At 36.1% G+C, this 16,740-nt stretch overlaps 1 protein-coding gene across 4 annotated transcripts in view; it reads right to left on the reverse strand.

Annotated features, from left to right (window-relative positions):
* EMB2004 (RNI-like superfamily protein) overlaps positions 1 to 13,413 on the reverse strand; it is a 71,588-nt gene extending 58,175 nt beyond the window's left edge. Inside the window, exons 1-5 of one of the 4 annotated variants that reach the window (XR_016355895.1) lie at positions 13,255 to 13,410; positions 12,706 to 13,021; positions 11,327 to 11,518; positions 10,366 to 10,424; positions 9,997 to 10,134 (exon numbers count right to left, since the gene is read on the reverse strand). Coding sequence is in view for 3 of the 4 variants with exons in the window: in XM_089799197.1 (XP_089655323.1) it covers positions 9,997 to 10,134; positions 10,366 to 10,424; positions 11,327 to 11,518; positions 12,706 to 13,021; positions 13,255 to 13,290 (741 nt within the window). In the remaining variant the exon portion in view is untranslated. Of the gene's footprint in view, positions 1 to 9,996; positions 10,135 to 10,365; positions 10,425 to 11,326; positions 11,526 to 12,705; positions 13,022 to 13,254 lie in introns of those variants that run through there. The other 3 variants (XM_089799197.1, XM_089799198.1, XM_089799199.1) reach the window with 3 other exon arrangements.
* Between the last annotated feature and the right edge of the window lie 3,327 nt (positions 13,414 to 16,740).

The raw sequence follows: 16,740 nt of genomic DNA on the forward strand, positions 1-16,740 counted from the left end.
TCCAGAGGATGGTTGGACTAAAATTAACTTTGATGAGGTAGCCAGGGGAAACCCAGGTGTTTTAGGGTGTGGTTGTGTGGCAAGAGACCTTAAGGGCAACATACTCTCATTTGCAGCCAAACATTTGCAGGATGGAACAAATAATCCTGCAAAATGTTCGGCAACTAGGGAGGCTCTGGGCTTAGGAGCAAGAATTGGCTGTAAACGAATACATTTGGAAGGTGATTCGGAGATCATTATAAATGGCATAAAGAGAGGAAAGATGGAGGCATGGCACATGGATCAAAAAATACAGAAAATCAAGGAATTGCTTCTAGTTTTTGATGATATTAAAGTTTCACATTCATTTTGGGAAGCGAACAGAGTGGTGGATTTGCTAGCCAATTTAGGTGCCAATTCAGCATTGGGGTCCACAAAAAGAAATCTTTGAGGACTTTCATCACCTTGGATTTTAATAAAGAGTACTATTGTTCGGCCTTTAGACACAAGATTCACTCATGATAATTAAAATTGGAGGTTTTAAGGGAAAGGCATTATGAGTTCAAATTTTGATGATATTAATTATTTCACAGTAAGTAGAGATTTCCTTGCTACCGATGTATCCCTCGTGCATGTCAAATGGAGTGTTGGCTCGCTTTGGTACTTCGTTCCAGAGAGTTCTGAGGCAGATATGTTCATGTTGAAGGCAAGGCAAGCTCATTTGTTTTTTCACGGAGACAGAAATGGAGGCAAACTTTGCTCTCACCTCGGACTCTCAAATTCAGACCTATGAAGGCCAAATTTCCATGCAGCGTCTTAAACAATTTTTTTGTTTTTGACGACCCGGTCTTTCTAAAGGGCATTCAACAAATGCTAGGGCCAAAATATTTGGAGGCATTCTAGAAGAGGAGATCTAATTTGGATGTGGCATCACTGTTTGTTGCACTCGCGTTGATGGTGGGGGAATCAAAAGAAGAGGTGCGTCGAGTGGTGGCTACATGTGTAGAAAGGCAGTGGCTTCTAGGGCTGGAGGATATACTTGAGAGAGCGGTTCTGGGCATTGGAATTGAGATGGGTTCTGAGCCTTGGCAGCTAATTGGTGGAGGGGACTCTTCTATTCAACCACTGGTGGTGTGGCTTTCCTCTACTCCGCAAGGCGTTCACATCCCCAAAGCAAAACAAGGGTGGAAATCGATAGTGGAATTCCTGACTGAACACATTTGGGTGCCGAAGGAGCAGGAAAGAGGCTTTATGAAGGCCATGCTGAGGAAGAGCACACTTGCGCCTAGACAACAAATTCACCACCAGATTGTGAAGGAATGCCACCTTAAGGGGGGTGCGGCCACAACACAGGGTGTTTGGGTTGATGCATCTTTGATAATTGAAGAGGGGGAGGGCAATGGAAAGCGTCATCGGGGGAGGCAAGGAATTTCGATGATGGATGACCACTCAACGCCAACTTTTACTTGTGAGGAAGCGGCACGATGGTTCAAGGAATAGCAGACAATGGAGATGGCGATGGCTCCTTCTTGTGTGTTCGACTGGTTTAAAGGTTGGGCTGGGTGGTTTATCTTTGTCATAGTGTTCATACTCTGAATTTTTGTTTGTCTAAAGGCATATGTATGGGTAGGGTAAGGGTAGTATAGACTGAAAGGCTTCTAGCCATACCATAACAATGTATCTCTCTTTATCAATATAATACAAATATTACCTATCAGAAAAAAGAAAACCCTAATTTGATAAGTTTTCCCTTTCCCTTGAAATTCATAAAACATGTTTTACCCTAGCAAACCCTTGGTCTAATTCTGCACCCTTTTTGAACCTTTAAAGAATTGCAAAAATCAATTGGTTCAATCTTTGTTTTAACACACTTGTGCATTTTAAATGTGAACTCATAAAGTAGAAAACTTTACAACCATGTGACTAGGCTGATCGCACGGTCAAAGCTCTTCATCATACCGTAGTATCAAAAGGTGTGACCCAGCGAAGCGGCGAAGTTTCCTTTGATCGAAAGTCGTGGCAGTTGAGCATTTAAAAGTTTATTGTATCGCAATTGAGCGAAGCAGTTAATCTGACCTTAGTCACACAATCGCCTAAGTGGAAGTGATGCTATAAATTTTAACAGCAACTGAACGAAATGTTATGTTCGCATGATCAGGGCCTTGAAGACTAAAGAATGTGAGATGACCGCGATTGGGCGAAAATGGTCAGAAGCACTTAAAGGTTACCTTTGATCACATGGTCGCAGTGGTTAACACATAATCAAGAAGTTTGACTGCGAAGCAGCGATAGGGTTAAAACATTCAAATTTACCTTCAATCACGTGGTCAAGGTAGTTAGGTCATAACTGGCAAGCTAAGTTGCAACCTAGCCAAAATAGCTACAAGAGGCATGAATCTGTTTGGTCGCTCAGTCGTGCGGTTAAAGAAAATAAAAGTTGTAAAGTCAACGACTTGGCGACACAATTAGTTGAAATGGACAAATATATGTGATTGCACTATCATGGTAATAAGAGGAAAATAATCAAAACAAGTTGCAATATGACGAAATTGAATAAAGATGTTTGTTCGCATGGTCGCGCAGTTAAGGATTGTAAGAAGTGTTTAGACCGTGACCATGTAACATAACCAGAATGGAAGAAGACTATAGTAAGTCGCACAGTCGCAATGTTAAAGAAATGTCAATAAGGATGAGCCGCAAAGCAGCAATCGAGCTAGAAGCGCATGAAGAATCCTTTGCTTGCATGGTCACAAGGCAAATTCGCTATCAGTTAAGATAAGTCACGACCTTGCAAAGTCTTAAATTAAACTGCAAATAGAACCTTTGATCGATAGTCGCAACAAGAAAAACCTAGAAGCGAGAAAGGTGTGCGAAGCTGTGACTTCGTGATTGTTAAGGGGATTCGCACGGTTGCAAAGAAAAATGTTAATGTTAATAAAATGGAGCGACCACACGATTGAAGTTTTAAAAGGAGTCAAATCCTTAAGGCGCACTGTTAAGTGCCCAAAACATTAACTAGACTGCAAAGCGGCGAAGGTGTGAAGATGTGATCGCCTAGTGGTTGGTTTTAAATGCTAAGGTAGAAAATGACCATGGAATGGCGACTAAAAGGAGTCACTGGGTCGCAAGCATAAGCTTTCAAGCAAAAAAGTGACTGTTAAGAGTCTCATCCTGTTTTAAAAGCAATGTCCTGTCAAAAAGTGCATTAAAAGATTTGAAAGGCTAGCAGTACAAGTAGATTTTGGCACTTTTGCAGAATTTGAGGATTTGCACATACGTTGACATAAAGACATAAATGCTTACTCTGTTGCATTTTTCTCTGTTAATAAGTTGATATAACAGTTTTCTAAGCTACAGTATTTTGCACATTCCAAAGATAAAGGTTTGAGCGCTAAGAGATTTCCAAAATTTGTAGAGATATTCAGAGTTTTCAGAAGTTGATATTGATAGAGATTGTTTAAAGGAATTTGATAGCAGCAGTCATGACATAAGAAGAAGGCAAGATAATAGCCTAGGTTGACGTAGAAGAGTCTTCACAAGCCACTGAACAAGCCAAACCAAAGCTGGCAAGTTTATATGCAAAGGAATGGGTATACTTCCTTCCAAGGTCTTCTCATGCTCAAACCATGAATGCCCATATTTTCAAAGATGCATACTCTTTCTGCAGAGATGCTATTGTCCCTGATACCAATGTGAATGAGCTATTCTGCTATCTTTATAACAGATTTGAGAAATCACCAATTTGCAACCCTTGGATCATAAACATGGCAAAATTGATAATGCCAGAGGTAATAGTAGATGTTGATCTAATGAAGGCATTGATCAAATCATACAATCCTACAACTAAAGGATTTCATAGGAAGGATATGAGTATCCTGTGCAGACTGGATAGGAAGACTTTTATTAAAGTTTTTGACCTAGGGGGACTTATGACCAGGCGAATTGAGAAAGAGAAGATGAATGAAAAATTTAAGAGTTGAAAAGGCTTCTTTACTGGAAGGGTTATGAGGAGGCACATTCCCAAAGAAAAGAAAGAGAAGAGCGAACTACCAAAGAAGGTAGGAGAACTTATGCCACTCGAATTCTTCTGCAAATACTTCAAATACACCATATTCGGGATCAACAAACTGGTGGGAGTAGATGGCACCATGAATGCCCTTGGGTATATATACATTATGGCTCTAGATGTCCAGGACCCAGTTCATAATGATGGATATGATTTTGTTGAGTATATTATAAACAAGATGCATGAAGAGATTGTGGCAGCTCAGAATGGAGAATTGGAAAATTTTAGTTCTTCCATTACTCATTGTTCATGCATATCATTCCTTACAAGAACATAGTGCATATCAGTCTGGATTTCATTGAAGCCACTGAGGAGAATGGAGAGAACCTGCTCATGCAGCTGTGGACTCAGGCAAAGGTTTTATCCTTATGCTAGTGCTATTGCTTTTTATAATAATTTTGTTTTTCCAATTTCAAATATGCTGGCTGATATAACTGAGAGAATACCTAGAGTAGTAAGGATGTTGATAAGACCATCTACTTGTCCATATGGGGATAGGGTAGTGAGCCATGATTGAGCAAGCCTTTTTTTGTTTGGAAATTTTTCAATAATAAAGGTTTTGTCCCCAGCCCCCTCATGTGCTACCTAAATATGTTCCAAAAAGATTAGGTCAGTCAAAATTCTTCTAGCAACTACTTATGATGAACAAAGAATATTGAGATCCTACTGTTAAGAGAGGCTCTTTTGTAGCCAGAAATACCAAAGTAGGGGACTTTGTCATAGGAAAAGATGCAATAGAAGAAATAGATAAATGCATTGCTGAATTTATGTTTCTTACAGCCCCTGCCAGGACCTAGGATCCAAATGATTTGGTAAGGCATGCTCTCAAACAAATGAGAAAATATACACAAGCAGCAAGCCAAATTGGGAGGAAGATTGCATAATGAATTGTTTAGACACTGAAGTCTGTAGGGATAGAACCTGTAAATGGAGAGACATAATGAGAATAGAAGAAGCCATGAAGGCAACAGATCCATCTTTCCAGGGTTTCTATCATGAATCAACATACTTGGACAGGTTTAACAAGTGCCTCGATAATTTTGATCAAATAATGGCACAAGTACCTGCAGAAATCAGAGACAGAGCAGAGCATCAAGCCCCCTCGGTAGGAGGATGTTATCGCTATTTATGTAGAAGATGATCAGCCAGAGAGCTCTTCATGGGCTCAAGGGAGAAAAAGACAAAAGATGATGATGTTATTACTATTGATGTAGAAGATGATCAGCCAGAGAGCTCTTCATGGGCTCAAGGGAGAAAAAGACAAAAGATGATTGAGATCCCTAATAAGGTCAGAGATAAGGCACTGCAAATTTTGCCTAGAGGATCTCGCTATTTGGATACAATAAAGCATAATTTCTTGCTGAAGCAAGCCGGGGAGAATGAGAAAATACCTAATAAGACTGAGCTGCAAATCCAAATGTTGGATGAAAGAATAATTCAAGCTCAAGAATTTATGAAGGATGATGAATTCAAAAAATCAAATGAATTCAAGTCATTCCTATACAGGGTCAAGCAAAATGAGCTTACCCAACAACTGCAACCAGGAGATTCCCCTGAGCAAACTGCAGAATTAGTGAAAAGGTTGCAAGAGTATGACCCTAACAGTGAGATCCTCACTGTAGAAGAAGCTAGAGAGCTTGTAATGAGAAGTGGGATGCTTCTCTTCCTAGGATGGGAGGTCAGTTCATCTTTTATGCTAGACCAAATAAGAAGGCAAGACAAATCAATCTCTTTTGGAAACAAATATTGCTGGTGAGCCGTAGGGGTCTGGTTTTAACATTGATAGAGAGATAATGGGTGAATGGAGCATGGCTCCTGAGGGAAACAACCCAACCTTATGGAGATAAAAGACTCTCCCCAAGGAAATGTAATATTTTGGAATGTCACTACTGTGTCTAGTGACCAAATCCATAACCTGATGAACACAGCATCACTTATGGGGAAGAGCAAAATGGATATGTTGGAAGAACAATTGTATCAAACATACAACATATCCATTGATGCTAGGAAGGAATATGAGGAAGAGCTAAAGAGGACTTGCATCCTGGAACAAAGATTGGTTGCCTTGGATGAAGAGGTAAGAAACCTAAGAAATGTGGCTAGGCCCATCATAGAGGTAAAAGACCAAGAAGCCCAGATAGAAGCTAATACAACAAATGTGGAAGAGAGCCAGCAAATGGACATTGATGAGTGGGATGGTGCAAAGGAGGTGGAAATCAAGACAATCCAGAGCCTAATGATGCACAAGATAGATGCCTTGCAAATAGTTTCACAAAATGTGCACAACAACTATATCTCCATGCAAGGAGCTGATTTTCAATGCTCAAAAGCATTAGCTTTGCTATCCCCTTTATTTACAACATGGGGGCCATACACTCAATTTTTTGATAGCTTAGTCCCTCTGCTACCTCAGAAGAAAGAATTGCCCAAGGTGGTAATTATCAATGCCAAGAAAATGATTAATAGGGTAAGGGAATTACAAGGCTTTTTCTCAGAAAAAATGCAATTGATCCAAGGAAATTTGAAGATAATTGCCACTGGGATTCCAAATTTTATTCCTATTATCTTAAATGTTAATGGAGTTATAAAAGAATGGCAAGAATGGTCCTCCTCTTTTGAGGATATTTTGAGGCATCCACAGTTTGTTGCTTATTGCAATAATGAGACAAATGTAACAATTGTCTATGACATGATTAATTTTCTATTTAGAATTGAGTCAGATAGGAGCAAGGCTACTGGAGAATCAAAGGCTATAACTAACACTAAATGGAATAAATGCATAAATGAGTTAGACACCCTCCGGGATGCCACGTGGCCTGATGTGGATACTAATATTGCTATTTGGAAAGTTATAGCAAATATTAAAGCCATACAATCTGTTGAAAGTGACTAGGCAGTCCAAGGGTACAGTTAAAGGCAGAAGGGACAAAAAGGATAAAGAAAAGGCAGAGAAAGCAACAGGCAATTGAAGACCAACAAAAAAATGTTGAAGAAGCCTGCAGAAAGCATCACCTGCCAATTTTGCAATTGCATCCCAAATTTTGATTAAATACAAAGAATGTTTGTAATATAATAACACAAAATTATCTTTGTATTTGCTTTCCACTAAATTTTTGACATGTGTCCTCCCATCTGAAGCTTGTTGCAATCCTTCCTATAAAAGGATTTCAAAGATGTGTAGTGAGGGTCCGAAATCTATATATTTTTTAGTGCTATGTTATTTTGCAATTGGTCCAGTTAGTCTCTGTGTCAACTTTATGATATACTCATTTTTGTAATCTAAGAATACAAGTGAATCTGGAATGACAGTTTTGTCATATCTTGAGTTATTATTGAGTTTATACCAGTAGTGTATTGTTTTCAAGAAAGATCAATACAAAGGAATGTTCTGCTACATCTATGTCTCTGAATTTTGTCTCCATTTCCATGTGTTTGTAATTTTGGGATTGAATGAACAAGGTTCTTTCATTTTAATGCAACTTGGATAGGTTGTATATCTTTTCATGATTGTTTTTAATTCAAGGAGTTAAGTAAATGCTTTCATGAATTGATAGAGTTTCTAGATGTATGGAAGGGATATCATAAGAATGAAATTCAAGGTTAACTGTTGATAAATTTAATTGAAATATAATTGCAAGGCAATTAATTAAGTCAAAGTTTGTGCTGGTTAGACTCTATATAGCAATGGATAAGGCACTGATCATCAATTCAGGTGCAAATTGAAAGGTTCATATGGTTACACAAAGCACATATAAAATCAAATCAATATTTACTTTTCTGTATGAAGAATCAAATTGCTGGTCATTACTTGTTTGTAATAGTATTCCTCTGAATTATAGGTAGCTACTGTAATCAAGGAGTTATTACAAATCTAAGAAGAATTGTTGACCATTTTCTGCTATCGGGGATGGATCTGAAAGAAGAGTGTGAATGAATGAATTGTGAAGAAGAAGATTAGATATCCAGTCATTTCCATCCCTAAGGTACACTCGCCTTGGCCCTACAAAGCCTAAAATGTAGAGAATCCTTGTGATTTTGTTAAAGTTGGTTCAGATCTGAAGAAAATCCTGCTAAATATGGGATCTAGCTAGTCCTTAGGCGCGTTCTTTGTCTTCTGCATCCTGGTATTGGGTCATTTGCAACCTGGTAGCGTTAAAACACCAACAAACCTCACCCCTCTCATTTGTAAAACAGGACTTCTAGGAGAATTGTTGCTAACATAATGCCAAATTTTCTCTACTTTCTATTGTTGTGTCTTGCATGGTGAATTGTTGTGTCCAAGTTTGCATTATTGCATGGTGATCCATATTTCCTCAATTAGATTAGGATTTCATTTCATGTTGTTTAGAAGTAGTTTAGTTGGATTGAAGAATTGTGGATGTTTACTTGCTTGACTCGAATATAAAACTAGGCCACTAACCTCTTGTTGATGGTAGGAGTGCCTTGTGTGGTGAGCTAGTGAAACTACTTAACTTCAATTGATATCCAGTCTTTCATTTGCATGTATTGATGGGATTGAAGAGGTAGATATTGATTTGAAAACCATTTGAGTATATCCTTAGAAGCTTGCACTAGGTGTGTGCAATCGTTGATTAAGCTACATCTAGTAGAGTCCAAGTCCATCCATGATTCCTTGCATTCATAGTTAGTTGTTTAAATTGAAGTGGAAAGTTGGAAAATCAAACCATATTTTCATTGCATATTGTGAAGCTAAATCTTCAGAAGTGCAAGCAATTAATACCCATCGAGTGAATAGCATAAGTCCCCTAAGTGATTACCAGCAAATCGCATTATTTCACTGAACGAGTATCTATGGTTAATAGAATCTTTAAGTCATTTCATGATCTTGCATGGCAAGCTTGGCATGAGAGACAATTTTATATCAAGAGAGGATTGTGTATTTGGTGTTTCATTCTGAAACATTGAGTATTTGATTCTGCATGTTGCAGTGGAACCAAACTCACATCAACAGGAACCAGTAACCTTAATTATAAATGAAGGTGCATCGAGCTGCCTGATCGGTAGCAATTGTTTTAAGTTGCAATATAAGTATCGAGTTTTAACTGTGGTAAGTGGTATGTACTGTTCTGTCGTCGCGTATTCAACGTTGGCATTCTGGATACTTCTGTTGCAAGTGTTCAATATATCCTATGCTACTGTATATGTGTGGGGTAAAGCATCCTTCTTGTCTACATACATACATACATACAAACATATAATGTTATTAAACGGGAAACTCCTCATGCACTTGACATCTAAAAATCAATTATTCTATTATTTGCTCGTTAGCCATCTGATAAAACTAGCATGTCATTCAGTCAATTTGGATGTGACATTCTGACTCCACTTTTAAGTTAACCCGAGCTAGAAATTTTGTCCAAATGGACAAGATTAATTAGCCAGTAACAGAGATGAAGCCATTATTTCATGTTGACCAAACATCAAACAAACATAAGGGTTTGAAGGAAAATTGCATAAAGTGATCAGCCAAAATAGCTCCCAAAAAATGATTGCATCTCTCAGTCCAGATGCCTTTGTTGTTGTCTCTTTTTGTGATCATGAAAGCATTGATAGAGAGTTCAAGCTGGGCAATCATATCATTAAAATACTAAATAGAAACCCTAGATTAAAAAAATTGTCCAAATGGGCAATTAATTAGCCAGTAACAGAGATGGAACCATTATTTCATGTTGACAAAACATCAAACAAATGTAAGGGTTTGTAGGAAAATTGCATAAAGTGATACACCGAAATTTCTCCCAAAAACCAATTGCATATCTCATTCCAGACACCTTTGTTGTTGTCTCTTTTTGTGATCATGAAAGCATTGATAGAGAGTTCAAGCTCGACAATCATATCATTAAAATGCTAAATACAATCTTAAACATAAATTCATAGATAAATGTAAATATAGCCAGTTACAGAAACATTTTAAGATAAAATAAGTCAACCTGAGCTCCCTCATCACCAATCGGATTGCCAGAAAGATTTAATATTTTCAAAGCCTCATTTTTTGGGAGAATCTCTGCAAGTGCTTTCAAGCCTTTAGCAGTTATACTATTTGCCGAAAAGTCCACCTCCTCTGCAACCTGAATTATCACATTTTAACTTTTTAAGTACACAATTCCATACAGCTCAATTTTCAACCATAAATGCTTCGAGGATTTCACATATTTCTAATCCAAATTATAACCAACAATGTACTTTTCTGTTTAAAAAGAATTTAACATCTATTGAGAGGACAGGATAAAAAGTGAAAGTAACAGTTAAGTGACAAAATATAGGTCTAGCAAATGGAAATCAGATTATGCAATACTAACCTGATTGTATGCTAGACTTTCAGCCAAAAATATCATTCCCTCATCACCAAAATTATGACCTGAACAAACACATAGTAATAAAGATAATCAGATCATTCTTTTTCTTAAAATCAATGATAGAAACAAACAAACAAAATTGCCTTATGATGAGCATTGCATCCCACACTATTAAGATACAATGCATTAGCAAAAGAATAAAACCATGAAAAATATTGTTTATTATGTTACTGACTAGCATAACAAATGAAACTAACTTTTTGCTTTATGATGAGCATTGCATCCCCCATTATTAAGATACAATGCATTAGCAAAAGAATAAAATCACAAAAAAATTGTTTATTATGTTACTGACTAGCATAACAAATGAAACTAACTTTATAAATCAATAAATGTAAGTTGTAGAACATACTCCAGAACTTGCAACATTTTGAGCTTAACATCCCATGGCTAAATTTTGCCCAATCACTTAAAGTAGGAGTTTCCTCCCAACTCTTTGTCCATGGATATATGAAATCATGTTTACCCATGAACATCTCATAGTTTTAGCCAAGTTCCCTTTCAGTTCAAAATTTGATCTCAGCATTCAAGGGGTTGCGGTGCATTGGTTTTGAAGTAAGGTTAGAAACTTGTAGGAGAAATATCCAGGACCAGCCCATAACTCCAGCAGACATACAGCAAGCTTCTCACATATTGGTTCTGGCTATTGTTACAAATATTATGTTGTCCAAACTTACCCCACACCATTTTTAGGGCAACCAATAATCCTAAGCAAAAAATTACCATTCACATACTTTCCAAGGTTGCTAGAATCCATCCACTGTTTTGCTTCAAATATAAACCTACTATCTTGCCATATTAGCACTCCACACAAAAAATTTACAAAAGCAAAAAATTAATCACCTACTTTCCAAGGCTACCATATCCATCCATCATTGTTTGGCTTCAGAATAACATCACTTACCTGCTATATTAGCACTTCTTAATGTACGAAGCCCTCTTGTCATATCATTGAGACGGGCCTTGGATAACCTCTCAAGTTTAGCAATGTCAACTCCAGCAGATAAAGGATTTTTAACATCACCAGAAGGCATGCCAGTGGAGGGTGCATTGGACATTGAAACATTAAACTTTTTCCCCGCAACCTTAAACAAAGCTGTCAGCTGAAAAAAGATAAATTAGAAATACAGTCAATGGCTATAATCCCTACAAACATTCATATCAAATCTGAATCCTTCATTGGTGGCAAGCATCACAAGAACAAAATTACATGAATGCCTAATTTTGATTTTAAAGATCTTTTTAAGACTAGTTATTGGCTACATTAATTTGTTGTTCAATCCTGTTGACCTACTTTTGATCTCTGTCAGAGTTCCTTTTACCACTCATTATTAACTTCTTGTAAGCTGTTATTCTTTTCAACCTCCCTGACCTGCCCTGATCATTAGCATGACTGCATTTTATTAGCATGACTGCATTTTATTTGTTTCTTTTCACAGATTACAAGTGAAAAGGACTAGATATCATCTGCACTAATATCATCTGCACTATCTGTTTACTGTTTAATTTGCTGACATTTTAGGTTTTATCTTCATGATCCATCCTTACAACTTTACAGTTAAAATTAAATACCAAAAACTTAGACAAAACAAAGACAGTCACTGATAATATGAAAGAATTATAGATTGAAATTCAATTCTATTTTATTTTATTTAAACAATGTCCAAAGTGGCCACAAATACCCAGCAGAACTAGAGAAAGTACTATAATTTGCAAAACAATAAAAAATACCAAGAGTTGTTATAAAGTTGAAATAGAACAACACCAGAAAGCAACTACAGCGAAAAGTTCTAAACACTAGATTGTTGGTGTAGCAGAAAATGGCCACAAAAACCAAAAGATGGGCCCTATTTTCGTTTGCTTCAAGGAAAGTTGTAGCATAAATCCCTTTGGAGCATCAAGTGAATCTCCCCTAAGGCAGATTATACTCCAGACTTCAAGCCTTAATAAGCCACCAAAATAAAAGAGTTCTACAGAAACAAACATATGTAGCCACATTTTGGAATCAAGATTTCCAAGGTTCTTATAAATTTTCAGCGCCAATGTTTTAGGTGTTGAGTTCAAGTGACCTCCCTCAATTATCCTCATGGAAACAAAACTAGCTCACTAGAAGCGTCAGAACCAGAAAAGTCTAAGCATAAAGAGCACATAATGTCAAAGTACAGTCTCTAAACAACTCAAAAACTTTTGACAAATAAGAAACATTTTATCAATTACAGAATAGGAATGGTGTTCCTGCCTCAGAATAATGCCAGTATTAAATCTAGTGCGTAAGAAACGTACCAAAAACAACAGCCAAGACCACCCCAGCACCTGCAACCACTACAATGAACTGTCCACCGGGATTTTCATTTCCAGGGGCAGCCTTGGCAGTGTTCACTTTAAAAGAAGAAGTATACTGCCTGCTCCCTGCTCTTCTGCTGCTGCCTGCTCCTTCACTCATAGCTTGAACTTTCCCCCTCATGTGACCTATCCCTGCACAACCACTGCTTCTTGTGTGCAATGGATTAAATGTCACTGCTTTCCCCATGGAATTACAAGGCAAATGACTTGGCACCACTCTCAGTTTTGGGGAATTTGTCGGCTTAATCTGCAATAACTTAGTAAGTGACAAGGGAACAAAAGTCGCAGTATTAGGTTTCGTGGATTTGATTGCTTAGTATGAAAGTATATTGCAGTAACTGCAAATTTTGAATCTGATGTTACTGAGTTTCACGTGTTTCACAGAGAACTGTAATAGGAACATAAATATCCGAGATTTGATTGGTGGTGGTTGAACAAACTATGAAAAACGAAAAAAATATTGATGGATTAAGAGCGATGCGAAAATACCTGATAAACATTACAGATAGACATCGAGGAGGCCATTTGCGATCGAGTAGCTGCTACTTCCGCAATTTTCCGCAGCTTGAATTATGTTGTATGTCCAAAGTTTTATCCTTGGGTTTTATGTTCCCATAGGTTTTATCCAACCTCTTTATATATTCAGATATTTCAATTCAAATCAATAAAAAAATTGTTTATATTTCCTGTCAAAAAACCAAACCTCTGTGATTTCTCTTCTAGTGACAGGGATTTTATAATAGTTGATTTTAATTTTTTCAGAAAAGGGAAAATGTAATTATATTAAAAGAAAAATGAAATATCGTAATAATAGGATTTGGTCGTTGTAATGTTGTATTATAGTTATTTATTTTATTTTATTTTTTAGTTAGAAAAATAGGGTACCTTTGGTCTATTCTTTGGCAACAACTTTGATTTCTTTAATGTTCTTTTGTAAAAATTTATGAATATTAGTAAAGGTTGTAATATTTTTTTTGGTCTATTTTCTTAGTTCATACTTTATGGTACATTTGGAAGTTTAGAAATGATGATATTTTCGATGGTAGATCTAGGAGTCTTATTGGGTCCTTGTGGAGGCTTGTATATAGTAATATTGATATGTGGGTCTCTGCGATGCTCGAGTTGAAAGAAAAAGACTTCCTAGAGTTGCTTGAAGAGGGTAAGGTAGAGGTTAACAGGAAAAACATTGCCTTTAGATACACAATAGTTAGAACAAATGGAGGGGATGAAGTGTTTGACATTACTTGGAACCAATTCCTTAGACAAATTCAAGAGAGGAAGACCAAAGAGAATCAAAATGAGCAAAGATCATCCCAGACTAATACTACAATTGGGGAACCATCATCTATAGGTGTATACCAACAATACCACCTATACCACAGTGTGTTGCACCTCCTCTAGATGTACCACCGCGTACTACACCTCGGCCAACCCTACAAGACATTCTTCTTGATGCAACACATATGACCTAGTTGTAAACTATTTTCATTAAGAATGGAAAAATGCTCAAATGGTTTGATAGACTACATCATTGTAAGCAGCTACATGGTCTTTTTTTCTACTAAATTTTGTTCCCTGCCTATGTAATTAAGCCTAGAATCAACTTATATTTATGGTATCTAAATGTTAACAACAAACTAATACAAACATAATGCTCTATAAACAAGGTATTTGAACTTGCGTGAATCTTTCTTGTAACAGGAGTTTATGCTTTTTATTTAATATTGGTAAACATTTAGAAAAAATCAAAGAAAATAATTGAAGATTTGAATGGATTTTTAAGTTTATTTTGTAAGGATTTTATATCAAAGTCCTTAAATTATTTGGCTACTCAGTATGATAATGCAAGTTTTATGTGATGAAATCTATTTGACTCGTCATTAAGGACTAGGGGATATCTATTTCACCAAAATTGTTGAGGACAAATTTCTAACCTCATTCTTTCAAGTGTCAGGGTCTTGCACTCAATAAGACACCCCCATTAAGCTAATTCAAAATCATTCAAGTTTACCAAGATACCAAAAGCATAGTGACATTGGAGACTTATTTGAGTTTTCAATTGCTATTTTTTTTAAATTAACTTATAATAGTCAATATAATTAGAAAATGGAGCTCACAGAAATGCACAAATTTTAAACATGATGTGTAGATCCAATCCTATTAATAACATATATAATATATTTTTAATTTTATCATAAATATTAAAATATAATTAGTATATTAATATTTAGATTAAATTATGATCATTACCAAATAGTAAAAGAGTGTTGAAGTTGTAGGAAATGAAATAGATAAAATCAATAAACAAATCAAGGAAATGAGTTATGGAACAAAGTGGAGAAGAAGTCCCTAGTAGACCAAAATGGTAAATACCACAGGAAAATGAAAGATTGTGAAGGAAGGATCAAGGAATTAGAGGAGAAATTTAAGAATGCTAATGAAAATTTAATATCCCATGTCAGTCTAAATGACAAAGTGATCAAGAACGTAGTTAGAACCCTAAAAAATATTGTGAGAAAATTGGAGAGTGATCAAGATAGTTTGGTGGTTGATCTAGATCTTGACAAGGAAAAGGGTCGGAAGAGGAGAACAGTCAAAGCACATCAATTTCAAGTTATCTAAAGAGGAAGGTTGATAAACCCCTAAAGACATTCAAGATTGAAGAATGTTACACTTAGCATAACCTAGTTGGAGGGTGAATTTGTGGAGGACTTGAAGAATTTAGCTTAAAGTATTACAATATTTTCCTTGTTTTACATTTTTTGTTGATCCTTAGCTTGATTTTTGTTGTCTAGTTGATGTTGGTTCCTTGTCTATTATTATTTCAGGAAGCTTTTTGCTTTAAGGGTTCCTAGTTTAATGTTTGTCTTTAGATACTTTTTGTAAAGAAGATTTTAGGTTCCTTGAAAACTTGTCTATTTCATAATAATAAAATATTTAGATTAAATTATTGGTTATAATAATTTAATTGATAGGCTACCAGTTTCAACTCTTGATCTCGAAAATTTGTCTAATGCTGAAAAGTTGTCTCACTTGCTCAAATGAAATTGGACAACTTGTTATAGTCATTTGGTTGGGGTGATTATGTGTTTTTGTTACCAAAATGTTGCCTAGTGCCTAAATATTGTCTCACATCATCAGTAACTTGTCAAATTTTGAATGTTTTGTCAAAATATTATCTTAGGTTGTTGGGAAGTTGTGCAATGGCATGTGATGCTTTGTGTGGAGCAGTTGTTCAGGGTTAGGATTTTTTTTTCCCTTGTGATGGAGATTTTAGCATTTGGGTGCTCAAAGATAAAGTTTCATGGTATATATCTTCATGGAATTGGTGAGAGAACGAAAAACAATATAACTCTTGGTGAGATGTTATATGGAAATAATTTATGGAGGTAAGGTCATTTTATGTCAAGTAAGGGTGGTGTGAAGAGTTATGTTGGGTAAGGTATGATTTTAGTTGTCCTTATGATGTTGATCTTAATAAGCTTTGTGTGTTTGTTTGAGATGGTAAAATACTTGTTCCTTTGTGGTTAGTAGCATTTGTGTTGGTATGCTAGGAAATTTTTTAACTCTCATTGTGCTTTGATATTCATCAAAAACTTGGGGAGTAACCAATTTAAAGGAAAAATATATATTTTAAACGGAGCAGTGTAGCTTGCAGTGTTGTTCAATGTAAAGTATTTCTTAGTGATTATTAGCCTTTATGTCAATAGGTCGAACAAGTGTTTAACTTCCATGCCCATTGTATTTTAATACTTGACAAAATATTATGGACTACCTATCTTGAAGAAAAGAATTGCTTTTAGCAATGGAGTCTATACTTGTAGTGTTGTTCAATGTAAGACATTACTCTATGTTAATTAGTCTTTATGTCAAAATGTTAGGCAAGTGTCAAACTTTTATAGCCATTGATTTGTTTAGTTGAGAAATTTCTAAATTGTGTGATTTCACAACCACTTGTATTTGTATTTAATATCA

This window comes from Cupressus sempervirens, chromosome 9, assembly GCF_028749045.1.
Source record: "Cupressus sempervirens isolate cs-2001-9-10 chromosome 9, ASM2874904v1, whole genome shotgun sequence".
NCBI lineage: Eukaryota > Viridiplantae > Streptophyta > Pinopsida > Cupressales > Cupressaceae > Cupressus > Cupressus sempervirens.